General features: G+C 35.6%; 1 protein-coding gene across 1 annotated transcript in view; it reads right to left on the bottom strand.

Annotated features, from left to right (window-relative positions):
- The window catches only part of POU6F2 (POU class 6 homeobox 2), a 470,298-nt gene extending 453,575 nt beyond the window's left edge, over positions 1-16,723 (bottom strand). Inside the window, exon 1 of the mRNA XM_065939812.1 lies at positions 16,619-16,723. Within this exon, the coding sequence (XP_065795884.1) occupies positions 16,619-16,723 (105 nt within the window). The remainder of the gene's footprint in view (positions 1-16,618) is intronic.
- Positions 16,724-17,545: the final 822 nt, after the last annotated feature.

The raw sequence follows: 17,545 nt of genomic DNA on the forward strand, positions 1-17,545 counted from the left end.
TAAATGGCACCCTGCGTTACTTTTGTTTTCCAGTTTGTGCTTTAGTTAGTTTTGTTCTGGTAGATATAATGTTTGCTTTCCTTTGTTCGCCAGGTCAATCAATACTGTAGTTTATTTTGTTGGACTGTTTTGATTTTGCTTATGGGTGTATATGTATATGTGTATATTCAGTCACACATTTTATTGTTGTTATAAACCTGCGCCTCTATGTTGTACTTATGCAATTCTAAGTTTTCTTTTTCCCCCCTTTTTCTTTCTTCTTCCTTTTTATTTCTTTTATCTTTTATTTTTTAAACCTACTATATTTTTCTACATTTATTCTTTTGCTTGCCTTTCCTACTGTTCCTTTCCCCTTGCAGTTAATCTTTAATGTACATAAATTTTCTTTATCTACCTCTGTTTAACTTGGCATATCTATTCTTTCTTTTCTTTCCTCTCAACGTATTTATTAGTTTTGTTTTCATTGCTTTATTCCCCGATTGGCAACTTGCTTTACTTTTGCTTTCCAGTTTGTGCTTTAGTTAGTTTTCTTCTTAACTGGTAAATATAATTTTTTATTTTCTTTGTTTGCTGGGTCAATCTACAGTACCTTATTTTTGTTGGACTACTCTGGCTTTGCTCATGGGTGTATACATATATATGTATATTCCAGTATTTTAATTATTATTTGCCTAATCTTGTAACTGCCATTTGTCTGGGGTTCATCTTTGATTTCTCGTTTTTGGATATTTGTTTTAATTTCACTCAATGCCAAAACAAACCACTTGTGAAATCTTTGTTCCTGACCAGAGATCAAGCCCTGAGCCTTTGGAGTGGGACCACTGTCTCCAAGACCCTAAATTAGCAGAGATTAACCATAGGGAGTATCAAATAGAGAGAACTCACACAAATGAAACCACTTGAATACAAGACGCCGCATCACCCAACCACTAGTAGCACCACCTTGTGCAGGATGCATCATCTAAACAACAAACAAAACAAAAATACAAACCAAATCATCAGCAGACAGGATTACCACCTCCCTCAGCCTTGCCCACCAGAGGAAAAAATAAACAAACAAAAAACGAAAACTCAGCACAAATCTCACCCTATACAAAGGTTACACAAACCACTCGACCAACCATAGGAGGGAAAAAACGAAAAGGAAGAAAGAATTCAACCTTCTTCAAGGAAAAAATTAAAGTTTTCTTCAAGCCTGGGAAAAGGAGACCTCAAACACAATAAGTTTAAAAAAAAATCATGAAAAGGCAGAGAAATACTACACAAATGAAGGAACAAACTACAAACACAGAAGTCCAAATAAATGAAGAGGAAATAGGCAAACTACCTGAAAAAGAATTCAGAACAATGATAGTAAAGATGATTAAAAACCTTGAAAACAAAATGGAGAAAATGCAAGAATCAATTAACAAAGACCTAGATGAATTAAAGAATAAACATACAGGGAGGTGGGAGAGGGGATCAGGATGGGGAACACATGTAACTCCATGGCTGATTCATGTCAATGTATGACAAAACCCACTGCAATGTTGTGAAGTAATTAGCCTCCAACTAATAAAAATAAATGAAAAAGATAAATAAATAAACTACTATCCTAAACCTCTTTAAAAAAAAAAGAATAAATATACAGAGACAACACAATTACTGAAATTAAAATTACTCTAGAAGGAATCAATAGCAGAATATCTGAAGCAGAAGAATGAATTAGTGAGCTGGAAGACAAAATGATGGAAATAACTTCTGAAGAGCAGAATAAAGTAAAAAGAAAGAAAAGAACTGAGGATAGTCTCAGAGACCCCTGGGATAATATCAAATGCACCGATATTCGAATTATAGGGGTCCAAAAGAAGAGAAAAAGAAAGGGTATGAGAAATTTTTTGAAGAGATTATAGTTACAGAAAAAACCTTTGACAAAATTCAGCACCCATTTATGATCAAACCTCTTCAAAAAATGGGCATAGAAGGAACCTACCTCAACATAGTAAAGGCCATATATGATAAGGCTACAGCAAACATTATTCTCAATGGTGAAAACTGAAAGCATTCCCCCTAAGATTAGGAACAAGACAAGGGTGTCCATCTTTACCATTATTATTCAACATAGTTCTGGAAGTTCTAGTTATAGCCATCAGAGAAGAAAAAGAGTAAAAGGAATCCAGATCAGAAAAGAAGAAGTAAAGTTCTCACTGCTTGCAGATGACTTGATACTGTACACAGAAAACCCTAAAGATAGTATCAGAAAATTGCCAGAGCTAATCAGTGAATTTAGCAAAGTTGCAGGATACAAAATCAATACACAGAAATCACTTGCATTTCTATATACTAACAATGAAAATACAGAAAGAGAATTTAAGGAATCAATCCCATTCACCATTGCAACAAAAATAACTAAATATCTAGGAATAAACTCATCTAAGGAGACAAAAGAATTGTACACAGAAAATTATAAGACATTAGTGAAAGAAATCAAAGATGACATAAACAGATGGAGAGATAGTCCCTGTTCCTGGGTAGGAAGAATCAATGTTGTGAAAATGACTATACTATCAAATGCAATCTACAGGTTCAATGCAATCCCTATCAAATTACAAATGGCATTTTTCACAGAACTAGAACAAAAAAATTCACAATTCATATAGAAACACAAAAGACCCTGAATAGCCAACGCAGACTTGAGAAAGAAGAATGGAGCTGGAGGAATCAACCCTCCTGGCTTCAGATTATACTAAAAAGCTACAGTCATAAGATAGCATGGTACTGGCACAAAAACAGAAATATAGACCAATGGAACAAGATAGAAAGTCCAGAAATAAACCCGTGCACCTATGGGTACCTTATTTCTGACAAAGGAGGCAAGAATATATGATGGGACAAAGACAGCCTCTTCAATAAATGGTGCTGGGAAAACTGGACAGCTACATGTAAAAGAATGAAATTAGAACACTTCCTAACACCATACACAATGATAAACTCAAAATGGATAAAAGACCTAAATGTAAGACCAGAAACTATAAAACTCTTAGAGGAAAACATGGGCAGAACATTCAAAGACATAAAACATGATCCTCTATGACCCACCTTCTAGAGTAACGGAAATAAAAACAAAAGTAAACAATTGGGACCTGATTAAACTTAAAAGCTTTTGCAAAGCAAAGGAAACTATAAGCTAGGTGAAAAGAAAATCCTCAGAACAGGAGAAAATAATAGCAAAGGAAACAACGGACAAATGGTCAATTTCCGAAATACATAAGCAGCTCATACAACTTGATATCAGAAAAACAAACAACCCCATCAAAAAGTGGGGAAAAGACCTAAACAGACATTTCTCCAAAGAAGACATACAGATGGCTAACGAACACATGAAAAGATGCTTAACATTGCTCATTATTAGAGAAAAACAAACCAAAACTACAATGAGAGATCACCTCACACCAGTCAGAATGGCCATCATCAAAAAGTCTACAAAGAATAAATCCTGGAGATGATGTGGAGAAAAGGGAATACTCTTGCACTGTTAGTAGGAATGAAAATTGATACAGCCACTATTGAAGATGGTATGGAGACTCCTTTAAAAAGTAGGAATAAAACCACCATATGACTCAGTGATCCCACTCCTAGGCATATACTCTGAGGAAACCAAAATTGAAAGAGACACATGCATCCCACTGTTCACTGCAGCACTATTTACAATAACTAGAACATGGAAGCAACCTAGATGTCCATTGACAGATGAATGGATAAAGAAGTTGTGGTACATATACAGAATGGAATATCACGCAGCCATAAAAAGGAATGCATTTGAGTCAGTTCTAATGAGGCAGATGAGCCTAGAACCTATTATACAGAGTGAAGTAAGTCAGAAAGAGAAAGATAAATATCATATTCTAATGTATATATACAGAATCTAGAAATATGGACTGAAGAATTTATTTACAGGGCAACAATGGAGAAAAAGGTATAGAGAATAGATTTATGGACATGGAGAGATGGGAGAAGAGGGTGAGATGTATGGAGAGAGTAACATGGAAACTTACATTACCATATGTAAACTAGATAGCCAACGGGAATTTGCTGTGTGTCTCAGGAAACTCAAACAGGGGCTCTGTATCAACCTAGAGGGGTGGGGTGGGGAGGGAGACAGGAGGGGGGTCCAAAAGGGAGGGGGTATATGTATACCTATGATTGATTTATGTTGAGGTTTAACAGCAAACAACAGAATTCTGTAAAGCAATTATCTTTCAATAATAAATAAATAACAAAATTCAAAAAAAAAAAACCCACTACAATGAGATATCACCTCACACTACTCAGAATGGCCATCATCAAAGTCTACAAACAATAACTGCTGGAGATGATGTGGAGAAAAGGGAAACCCCCTACACAGCTGGTGGGAACGAAAATTGGTACAACCATTATGGAGAACACTATTATGGAGGTTCCTCAAAAAATTAAAAATATAACTACCATGTGTTCCAGCAATTCCACTCCTGGGCATATACACAGAGAAAACCATAATTTGTAAAGATACATGTATCCCAATGTTCACTTCAGCACTATTTATAATAGCCAAGACGTGGAAACAACATAAATGTCCATCAACAGAGGAATGCATAAAGATGTGGTATCTATACACAGTGGAATATTACTCAGTCTTAAAAAAGAATGAAATAAAGGCAATACACTGCAACGTGGCTGGACCTAAGGACTATCACACTAAGATAAGTCAGAGAAAGACAAGTATCATATGATATCACTCATATGTGGAACCTAATTTTTTTTAAATAACACAAACAAATTTTTACAGAACAGAAACAGACTTACAGATATTGAAAGCAAACTATGGTTACCAAAGCAGAAACGTGCCCTAGCAGTAAAGAATCTGCCTGCAGGACGCTCTGATTCAATCCCTGGGTCAGGAAGAGCCCCTGGAAAAGGAAATGGCAACCCACTCCAGTATTCTTGCTTGGGAAATCCCATGGACAGTGGGGCCTTGTAGGTTACCTACAGTCCATGGAATCTCAAAAGAGTTGGACACGACTTAGCATCTAAACAACAACAAACCAACAAGGACCTACTCTATAGCACAGAGAACTCTACTCAATATTCTATGAGAAAAGAATCTGAAATAGAATTAATATATGCATATATATAACTGAATCACTTTGCTATACATCTGAAATACAACACTGCAAATCAACTCTAAGCCAAGAAAATAAAATTTTAAAAAAATCAACCCCCAATTCTCACTACTTCAACTCTAGCATCTGTCTCTTAAATGAACCCCCTAATGGCCATCACTGGGCTTTCCACTGTTGAGTCTTTAAGCTTAACACAGCGATCCACCCTTTCTTCTCTTGCCTCCTTCCAATTCACCCTTAAAACAACAATGAACACCAAAAAATGTACACTGCTTAAATTTTCCTAACATTCCTCTTGCATTAAAAGTACTTTTATAGCACATGCTTCTACTTATTTACAAATGTTAAGATCTCCTAATGGCTTTTTAGGTATCCCATGAAATCTCAATAAATATCAAAATATACCTAAGTCTAGATATAGGTATGCTTTTTAAACATGAGACATATTGTAAACTGTAAACTTCCTCTCTCATTGGGAGCTGGCCATAAACCCCTCTTCCCCAGTTGTTAAAATTCACTCTAGTACACCTTAATCACTTAAGACAGCTCAAGCCAGAGTGTACCTGATAAAGAATATAAGAGAAGATTCCTTTCCCCCACTTCTGACTTCAGAAAGTTTCAGGGTCTAGAGCAAAGTTACAGGTAACTTATTAATTGGAATGAGTAGTAAAGTGATGCATAACTACCACATACATTGTTCATGTGATCATTGTTGGGGCAGGGAGAAGGGTGAGGGGGGCATAGTGCTGGTAGGAGTGGGGAGGGAGAGGGAACAAGGGAAAGAGGAAAGAATTATTATAAAACCGGTCACAGAAAATACAGTAGAAAGATAATTTTGCAAAGATCAGTCTTGGGATTTCTCTGATGATCCAGTGGTTAAGACTTCATTCTTCCATTTCAGGGGCCACAGGTTTGATGCCTCATTAGGGAACTAAGATACCATATGTTGCACAGAACAACCAAATAAATAAAACAATATATCATTTAAAAAAAAAAAGAATGGTCTCTGATTGGCACTTTTTTCTGAACCAACAAGATAGCTGCTTAGGGACCAACCAATTGCCATGAATTTCTTCTGGTCTCCTTTTCACTAATCTAGGTATACTAACTGAATCAGGCATTGGAAGCATAGATCTCTGTCAATTAGCTTAATAAATAGCACTGAGGCCCATGAAAGAAAATAAGTTATGCATTTGGTTCAGTTTGGAACAAACAAGAGATTTTTTAGGTTATATCTGAATGAGAACAGTTTCTTTATGTTATTATCTCCTATGCTTCCTTCTTTGTCACTAAAATATATGTGATAAATATCTATTCTTGTGGCATAAGCTATCCTTCACTTTTAACAGTACACCTCACCTTCTTTTAGGAGTCACCATTTAAAGTTCTTTTGATAAAGCAAAACCCCTTTTGGAAGATTCTAGAATTTTTTATGCTAAGAGAAATGAAACATCTCTGCTAGCTAGTCTCATTACAGAGAGGAAGTTATATTTGAAAAGCCAGGTGCTCATCAAGAGATAACTGGTTACTTATTGTGGTGATCATGTCACAATATGTACAAATATTGAATCCTTATGTTATACCCTGAAAGTAGTGTGAAATGTCAATTATAGATCAATATTTTTTAAAAAGACAACAGATTAAAATTAGGAGGCTGAGATTAAAATACACACATTGCTATACATAAAAGAGATAATCAACAAGGACTTACTGTATAGCACAGGGAACTACATTCAATATCTTGTAATAATGTATAATGGAAAAGAATGTAAAAAAGAGTATGTATACACACACACACACACACACACACATACATATATAAATATAGGAATCACTTTGCTGTGAACCTGAAATTAACACAACACTGTAAATCAACTATATTTCAATAAATTTTTTTAATTTAAAGAAGAGAAGACTGTTAAATAAAGTAGTGTACTCATAAAATGCAATACTATAGAGAACAGTGTAGATCTCCTGGTAGCAATATGGCAAATTAAAAATACAATATTAAAATGTAAAAGTAATTTGCAAAACTCTGTAGAGTATGGATCTACTTAGTTTGTATAAAGATCTTCTACACTTATACATGAAGAGAAAATTCTGGAAGAAGATATAAGAAATTACTGATGATGATTATTTCTGAGGAGTTCAATGATGGGGTACTTCATGTTTCACTCTATACTTGCCTGTGATGAAATTATTTGTCATAAGCATGCATTGACTTTTATAATCTGTTCAATAAAATTTTTTGAAAAGACCTGTAGGCTTCCATTATACAACTTGCCTCAATAACATGCATATAAGAACTGTGTTCATGGAATTCAGGTTTCTTTTGAGCATAAGCTACCTGTTTTGCTTGCTCAGTCCTGCAATAAACCTTTCTCTGGTCCCAAAAAAAAGAATTTCTCTGCAGGTGTTACTCAGATGCTTCACTCTGCCTGAACTAGTTGCTTAATTTCTATATGATGAATCATGGCAGAAAGAGAGAAGACAATCCCAGTTGATATATTTTAGTACTTGTAGAAAGCTGATATAAAATAGAACTACACTGCCCAACAAAGAACCCCTGTTTGGGGAAGGAAATAACCACAATAATCATCCTTCTGCAGCATACTGATCAACTATTCAGATTTCTAAGATGATCTTGATCTCTAGAAGTTGCAAAATATTTATCCATTGTCTTGAACAATTTAGTTGAGAGGAGGAATATTTTAAGTAAACATGATGGTCCATAATTTTTTCATGTATTAAAACCGAAAACATAGAGTTAACATAGTTTTAGATTTGTTATTTAGTTGCTAAATTGTACCCAACTCTTTTCCAATCCTATGAACTGTAGCCCACCAGGTTCCTCAGTCCATGGGATTTCCCAGGCAATACTAGACTGAGTTGCCATTTCCTTCTCCAGGGAATCTTCCTGACCCGGGGATCAAACCTGCATCTCCTGCATTGGCAGGCAGATTCTTTATGACTGAGCCACCTGGAAAGCCCAGTTTTAGATTATTAGAGGTTAAATCATCAGGTACCCCTACATTGACTAAGGGGTGTGTGTATGTGTTTTCAATAATTAGATTACCTCATTTTCAGTTTTACTCTAAATCCCCTAGTCTCTGGAAATACATACATAGTTTTGTTTTAGGGTTCCCTAGTGGTTCAGTTCATAAAGAAGCCACATGCAATGCAGGAGACCGCCTGCAATGCAGGGTTTGATCCCTGGGGTGGGAAGATCCCTTGGAGAAGGAAATGGCAACCCACTCCAGTATTCTTGCCTGAGAAGTCCCATGGACAGAGGAGCCTGGTGGGCTACAGTCTATGAGGCCACAAGAGTTGGACACGACTTACTAACAAAACCACCACCACCACCACCAAATGTTTACAAATGGAAAAAGTTTTCTAAAAAGGAACTTTATTTCCTGAACTAAATATTAACCTTTTGCCAGGAACAAAGTATGATTGTCTTAGATTTGAGCCATAATGTTATTCAATGTTCCCAGAAACCTTTTGACTGTTACTACAAACACCTTTTATATTAGCAACATTAGAAATACACTAAGAAATGCACCTAAGAATGTGTAAAAATTCCCTCTGTTAAAGAAAGACTTGAAGCAGAGAAAATTAATACAGCAGTGATCTACTTTTCAGATCCTTGAACACCATCTGCTAATATGAGTAGTGAGAAATTTTCAAAAGGAGGGTTCTTATATCATAGCCAAATTTCCACAAAATATCTTATTTTCCCAAATTCTGACCTGGGGCATTTCATCCCACAATCATCACTTCTGCCTCCCATTCAACCAGCATCTTGTCAAATCTGGCTGCAAGATTAAGTTTCCTGATTCAGAATTCAATATTGGAACCCTAAGGATATAAGATCCAAGCTGGAACATTCTGTTTTTAAAAAAAAAAAAAAATGGATAAAATTGTTTCAACCCAGAGACCACAGTTTGCCCTGACCATCACGATGAATCATCAGGGCTGACACAGAGTGAAATGAGCCTGATGTTCTTGGCTTTATTCGTGCACACTAAGCAGCATTTTACATTTGTCCCAACTCTCAACCTTTTCTCCAAAAGGTTGAAAGAGCCTTGTTTTCAAGTGTTATTTAAGGTTTATAGAATTAACTATGTCTGTCTGAAGCAAGTTTGCCCTGCCATAGCCTGATAGTAGGTGCCTGACTCCATGCTCGTCCATGCTGCTCTTCAATTTTGGAGGAATATAACGGAAGACCTAAGAAACATCTACCTTTCTTGACACATATCTTCAACATCCATTAGGGCTTCTGGTACCCATGCCTCTGCTTTGATACAATATTTGCCTCTCACTCTTAACAATGAAGTCTTTCATTAAAAAAAAAAAAATCTATGTATAAATTCTGCACTGAAAACAAAGTTTTCTCTAAAGATGCAGTTTGTTCTTTTAAAGACAAGTCTACCGGAATTCTTCTGATCAAGGCTAAAAGCACCATGTAATAGATATTTCATTTTTTTTTAAGTATATATGTTTAAGTTTTTAGGTGTTGGAAATAGATGTTTTCTTCTTAAAATAGCTTCTGATTAATCATGAAAAGTCAAAGTTGTAAAATATGCAGTCAACATCATATTAACCACCAGAAACGTGTATATTATTAATAAGGTTGCTATTTCACAGCACCCAGGCATTCATAAAAAAAATCCTGTAAAAAGCTCCAGAAAAAAGTGTTTCTTAATTTTAAAATTATTTTTCCAGCACTGTGAAGCTAATTTTTTTCCTTTCGGCTTTGTTTTGAAATGTTACAGGTCTTGTTCTAAAATACTGCTTTACTATGTATTTGCGTGATCTGCTATTGCTAGATGAAATGAAGGAAGCTCATGAAATACCTCACCAAAAAACTAAGTACAGAAGCCAGTGTGTGGGTGAGTTTTCTGCTAGCCCTCTGCTTTGTTTTGCTTCAGGTCTTGTCTCTCTTTCCAGTGCCCTTTGCTGCCTGGGCAGCCCACAAGGATTCACTTTTCACTTATTACTCATCTGACTGACTCTGGGTTACAGTGGAAAAGAGAAGAAAAGCTGATGGAAAAATGACACTGAAGAAAGAGAGCAAAATAACACAGCAATGCATTTAAGTAACTATGTCCTTTTAATTCAAGGTGTCCAGACATTGGTTTGCATCTCTGACCTTTAGGAGGCTGGAGCTAGAAATTGTAGGAGTATCTCTTCCCACTGGAATAATCCACCCCTTGCACGTGTACTGAAATTAGGTGAAATTTAGAATATTCTGTTGATCCTCAGTTTTCTTTCTTATTCTCTGGTTAAAAAAAATGCTGCCAAGGGATGAGGTTACAATTCATCTAGAATCAGTACCAAGTATCAACAGCTAACCTCTCTCTTTGGAAGAAAGAGTCCTTCAAATCATGGGGGTTTTAAAGCTACTGATAAGACAAAAAACTGTTTTCCAAAACCAGCCATCTTGAAAAAGAAAGTGCTTTTAAAAATTTAGGGAGTTGTCTTTAATATAAGTAATCAGAGATGTTTTGAATCATTTTTCTACTACTTACATATAATGGTTTTATATTTAAAAGAAGTGGAAACCTTGAAATAACAATAATATGGCCATTTACAGATGTGCTAAAGAAAATAATACAAGCATAGGGCAACCCATGAATTTATCAAATAATAGTCAATTTCCACCATAATTGGCTCACATTGTATAACTAGGAAGAAAAAGAAAGTAATAGCTAGAAAGGAAAATGAATCTTACCAAAATGTAATGACAATTTCTCACAACCTCTTCTATAAATTTGATTACAATTTTGGACCAGCTCAAGATATGATGGATCAACAGAATAAATGACATGTGATCCCAGAACCAAGCTTCACCTGGTAATTTACTTTATTAGGAACACACCTCACTCACCAAAAAAAAAAAAAAAAAAAAAGAAAAGAAGGAAGGAAGGGAGTAAAGAAGAATATAAAAGCATGCTTGAAAATATCTTTAGAGCAACTATTATTTCCCAAATAAAACTTTGGTTACAAAACACAAATTTATTTAAAAGTTTTATAAGTTGGATTTTCTTTCAGTGTTCAAATTCAGATCATTACTCACCTTTGTGCACACTGTTTCTTTCTTCAGGTCTGATCCTTTCAAATTTGCATTTTATTTCCCAACTTAATTTTCTACTCAATCAAGCATTTAAAAAAGTAACAGTTTATATGAAACCATAATGCAACTGAAAAGTGGAGTTTTTCAATATTTATGAACATGTTAGTTAAACTGTAATTTTAGTAAACAATGAAGTTGAAAAGAGAGATGCTTCAAACTGTTGGACTAAATGCAGTTTACATAGCAAAAATGGTCAAGGAAAGAATACCTTCTTTCAATGACCCACTGAACAAGTACTATAGATTTTATACACAGGAAATATATTGCATTCAAATTTTCTTTCATAAGCGTTCATGTTTGACATGTTTCAACAACCTCTCTACATATTCTCGAGATATGAATCCAAAAGCTTTCAATTCTTAAGCACTAGAATAAATAAATAATACCTGAATAGTATATAGAGAAAGTTCCCCTAAATCTTCTTAAAAATAGAAAATAAAATTTAGTTTCAAAACCAGATTTCATGTGTTTCTTGTTCAGTATTATTGTTAATATTATTGTATAGTATTATTACTATACTGACAAGTTTTAGTTTAAAGGACAAAATTGGCTTTGTAATTTAAACTACTGCTCAAACAACACAGTGAACTTCAATTTTAAAATATTTTAAAGATAACAAAAATTGAGTTCATCTGCTAGAATATAAAAAGCTAACATCAGCTTTTGTCTAAGTGGAATATCGCATGAAGCATTTAAGGCTAGTTAGAAATACAGAGTACAAATTCAGTTTTGTTGAGCTCCCCACTTATAAAAAGCATACCAGCACCACTCTGTATTCAGAAAGAAGAATCTTTAACTAATTTGCATTTGTTCTAATAGACTACTTTCCTGGAGGAGGAAATGACAACCCACTTCAGTCTTCTTGCCGGGAGAATCCCATGGACAGAGGAGCCTGGCAGGCTACAGCCCACAGGGTTGCAAAGAGTTGACACAACTGAAGCAGCTTAGTGATAGACTATTTACCTATAAGTACTCTGAAAAAAGTATCCTTAATTAAATCCAAATGATAATAATTACATATCTTCAAAATATGTAAATTTGTTTAAGTGAATATATCAGTTTCCAAAAAAATAGGCATTCATTCCTACAAAAAATGACTTTTTAAATGTACATGAGAGTTATGTGTGGCACCCATAAGACAGGGTTAGGTTAGCCTCCAAGTTTAATTTTTATAGAACGGGCATGGAAAGCAGTCTCCATGGACTAAGAACAATCTGCATTCAAGTTATTTACAGGGTCCTCTCTCCCTAGGCCACCTCCAATTCACATCAGCTTGAGTATGTTCCAGGTAAGCATACGGTTCTTTGAGCATCATTAAAATACTTCTGGGAACAAGGGAGGGTATAAACAAACCCACTACAAAATTGTTTTGATACGACAACATCAAAATATTTGTGTGTCTGGAAACTTCATAAGAAAAAAACACAGGCTGAAATACCGTGAGGCCAGAAGCACCCAGCTAGCCACACTCGCTCCCTGTCCGAGCTCTTAGCACGATCCCTGACCGAGGTCTCAGACAACGGCGTTCACTTTCTAACGTGCCACTTCCAAACACTTGAAATCATCCAAATCTACCTTGGGGAGAAAAAGACCCATTTTACTGGTAAGGGAAATTGCAACAGCTTTCAATATGCTGTTAAATATGGTTTTTCCACTCTTCTCTGCGTACTTCACCCATGTCCACTGGGAGTGCACACAGGAGCCCCTTCATCCTGCTGTCTCTGCCATTCCCAGCCAACTCTTAGATCTGCCTGATACATATTTTTATCTAATTTGCCTCACCTGTTGTTTTTATTAACAACTAATTTAATAGCCTCAGTCCTGTAATATTTGCAGAAGTCAGTCTATAGAAACACAGCCAAGCCTGGATCTTCAGGCCTACACATCAAGATGGCAGACTTGCCAAGGGTCCTCTGGGGACAGCAGTGCCAGAAGAGGATTAGACACCATGACCCATCTGCATAAGATGAGAAAAAAAAGAAAGAAAAAAAAACCAAAAGGTCTGTAATACTGATAAACTAATCTGTCACTCACAAGCTCAGGTCTGCAAAAAAGATGCAGTAAACACTGAATGGCCATGAGGTGGAAATGTGTCTTCATTTTTAAATGCTATTCAAACTCATGGTTCAGAACCTGCTTGACTGTTTAGTCTAAATTGATCCGAAAATCATCTAAAGGTAAAATCCATCCTATGCGTCCAAGGTTTAATAAGCTTGCTAGAGATAACTATCAAAAATCCCGCTTGATTTCCCAAAACTGTATGAATGAACCAAGTTTCTTGATCTCGAGATACTAGGCAGAGAGTTTGTTCTTAGGTACTAGACTGCTTAATTGCTGGCGTGGGGATGTAAGGCCCTAGAGGGAAGGCACATAGGAACAACATCTCTTCCATGTTGCCCTTGGCACTCCCCAGAGGTGGATCTTGACCAGCAACACAGAGAAGTCTCCTCATCCCCTCCAGTGGAAGCATCTAGATATGTGATCCCAGAGACGAATGAAAAAACCTGAAGAACTGTTTCATGGGAATCTTCCTGAAAGGAAAATATCATTGAAAACGAGTGATTTGCTTCTCCAACGCAAAGTCATGTAGGAACAGAACTCAGACCAGAAGGAAAAATAAAAGGACAAAAAGAATTCTTATTTCAGTATGTATTTGAGAAGGAACACTCACAAACATTTGTATCATCAACTGAGACTGATTCACACCTGGTGAGTAGGGAAAAGATGATGTTGAAATCAAAAGCAGAAAAATAACCCATCTCTTTCTGATTATGAGTGACTGAAAAGCAAGGAAAATTGTTTTCACATTCTTGTCCTTATTGTTAGAAGTAGTGGTTTGAGTCAGTAGTATTATCCGTGCTACAACAATTAAAAGGAAATAATTTCAAATCTGTATATAATCTTTCTTTTTATAGCTATAGATATGGGTTCAATTAGGTTTTCTGACTTTTGTGATATGCATATGTGGCAGGATGCTGTCCTTCTTTTCTTTTGAATATTACTGTTTCAGTTTCCAAAAAATGGTGTTTCAGTTTCTGAACTAAAAATGCACAAAACCATTTCTAGTACAGAAAATTTTACAACCTTCAGAATAATTGCTTTTATAATTTACTAGTCTGACATAAGTATCTGAGTTTTTATAAAATAATTTATGAGAAATGAAATCCTCAGAAAAAAATTGGCTACTTTGATGCAACTGTTTAGTAGGTATCCATAACAAATAATTAACATATATAGTTTCTGGAGACACGTAACAGCCTTTAAAAATCATCTGAGGTACACACACAAAATCCAGAGTGCTGTAGTTATAACAACCAATATGAAATCCTGACAAATTAGAAGTTTAAGTCTGCTATCTGTAAAGTATATGCCATTTCCTATTTTTCAGTATGTTCTTGAACCTTTTAAAAATATATACATCAACAATTAATTCTGATAAACAATATTGAATAACAAATTAGAAGCATCTCTTCTGTTTGTTTTAACAAAGCTTTCTTTTCCCAACTAAGGGAAATATATACAAAAGGAAATGTTTCATATTTGGTACTGAAACACAGTAATTTTGCACAGTATTAAGACCATACTATGATCTACAGAAGTGAGAACATGCTTGCCAACCAACAAAAGTTTTATTTAGCAAGACAAGACAGTTATCACAGCTTAAGTTTTATTTCTACATGAAATGGTTATCTATTTTAACAAGTACGTATTTATTTCCACATGGCACCATTACTTTAGCTATATTTCACATACCTGCTTGCTCATCAGTGAACACCGAAATGGGTATTAACAGTATATAAAATCAGTCTTTACATATTTTTTTCTGACAAATATATGCCCAGAGACTTCACTCTATTTATGTCTGTATAACAAAAACCAACTGCAAAGTTTTAAAAAATATTGTTCTGTTCAAGCAGTTATCTACCGCTTTTAAAATAGTGTGAACCTGTGGAAACATGGCATTATATATCTGACATTTTCCTTGTAAAATGCATTATGAAGCATGCTGGTATTAATAAACCATGTGCTTTCAGACCTCTAAAGGGCTTTGCTATAATTCTGTTGAAAACACAGTAAGATGGTATATTTCCTTCCATGCTATTAACATACAGCAAAAAAATTTCAGGTCATCACCTCACCAGCCTGTCTTGATTGGAAAGTGTGCAAAAATTAAAAAAGGAAAAAAGAAAAAACTTTCAGGAGTTCATAAATATTCGTAACCATATTCTGATTTATGAGTTAACAGCTCCTAAGTAAGCAGAGACAAAACTCGGAAAAATTTTGGTCAAAGATACATTACAAAAAAACCCAGAAAGCAACCACATATATTCCCTTTTTCCTCACCCCACCCCCATTACAGTCAGAAAAATCACCCTTCTTTTGCAGCTGGGCACTCTCATCCCTCTCGTCCCTCCCGTTATTGGAAGGCAAATGAAAATACAATGACCCTTTCCTCTTCTGATTTACCTCAGGACGCAAACATTTACACACAAACAGAAACTACCGATCTCACAGAAAACACCAGAACAGAAAACAGCAAGACTCACTGACCCATTTGGAAGACAAAGACGACAGAACGGGAAAGCTCTAAAAATCAGCTTGTGAGGCCTCTGAGAGATATTCTTCTGGCATTTCATCACAGCAGCCCCAGACCAGTTCACCTCCCTGGATACAGGGAGGAGGCACTAAATAGAGCTGTTTATTAAAGCTGTTGTGTGGATTGCATTAGGAGGCGCGGGCAGACCACCTGGACCTTTCAGACTGTGGCAGTGTTTAATTTGCAGCTTGCCCCTCTGCAGCGGCCAAGACCACTACATACATCTCCCAGGCTCGATCACACACTATCTGGGTTGGGAGTAAAGGCACGTGCATTTATGTATTTATATTTTCCATACAGCAAGGGAGATAGAGCAAGAAAGAGCGACAGAAGACAGTCCAAATCAAAATATTTAACAGAAAATTGTTAGCTACTACCGAGAAAACATACTACTTTATTCTCTTCTCACACTTTCTTTCAGAGATCACTATCTCTCAACAGAAAATAAATTCTAAAATATATATTGTTTTAAACATTCAGGCCAAATGATAAATTCAATTTGTTCTCTGCCTTTTTTTTTTTGGTGGTTGTATTAGTTGGGGTTTGTAAGCATCACATTGAAGTTTGAAGCTGAGCTCTCCTGGCTAGATTTTAATGGGTGCCTTTTCCCTTTCGCACTTTCAGCGCTACGCTGGCAGGTAGCTGAAGATACAGATAGAAAGATGGTACTGTAAATATGAATTATGTGAATCATATGGTGAGATCCTTGTGGAAAAAAGGGGAGTTGAGAAATGGCTGACTCCATACCTGACCAATTACAGCTTGCATGGTCCCCGTGTCCTGCTGGGCTGAGAGATCGCAATCCATCATATGTTGTCTTTGAAAAGGAGAATGGGGGTTTCTGGCATGCATCTGTCAATCAACTTCTGCACTCACAACCATCACCAAAAGCAGGGGGGGGGAAAAAGTCAAGCTGCTCCACCAAATAGGATGAAACTGTCATGTGACCTCCGGCAGACACACACACACACTCACTACCTCCATAGAGCGTAAGAATTTTCTGTAGATATGAAATGACATTGACAAATATCCAATACCAAGTAAATAAAGTGAGACAAACAGCTATTCACCAAACACAAAACATTGGCTGTAATCTTCTACTAAAGGTTTAACAAACCTAAGAGGATTTTTCTTTTTAATGCTCTGGAAACCTATGTTTAAAACAAAAACAAAATTAACTATTTCATGTGCTAATTGAGACTTTGATATCTATGCTACCATATGATGTTTTTTCAATAATTCATTATCCTATATCTCTTATCTCTAATGATTTTATCTTCAGAGTCTCAAAATGGTCTTTTGATACTATTTAGTAATCTCTACAGTTTTATATAATGTCACCTTTATGGAAAAGTGTGGGTTGTTAACCATTAAATAACACAGATGCCTTGCTATTTGTTGATTAGAAATGCATATACACCATCACCAGTGTAAACTGTGATGACCATGCATGTAAAGTATTCAAAGTGTGTAGATAGTAGCTGTTCATCCTTAAAAGGTTAGGAAATTATTTACTTGCAACTCATCTAAACTGATAAAACATACAACGTAGTGAGAAATATTTCAACTTATTTTCATTTAATTTAAGCCATTTGATTCCACACACCCTAGGATAAGATTATTGATGTATTATGAGACAGCTATTTTAAGAGCAACCTAGAAGTTATTTAACCC

This window comes from Muntiacus reevesi, chromosome 6 (assembly GCF_963930625.1).
Source record: "Muntiacus reevesi chromosome 6, mMunRee1.1, whole genome shotgun sequence".
Taxonomy (NCBI): domain Eukaryota; kingdom Metazoa; phylum Chordata; class Mammalia; order Artiodactyla; family Cervidae; genus Muntiacus; species Muntiacus reevesi.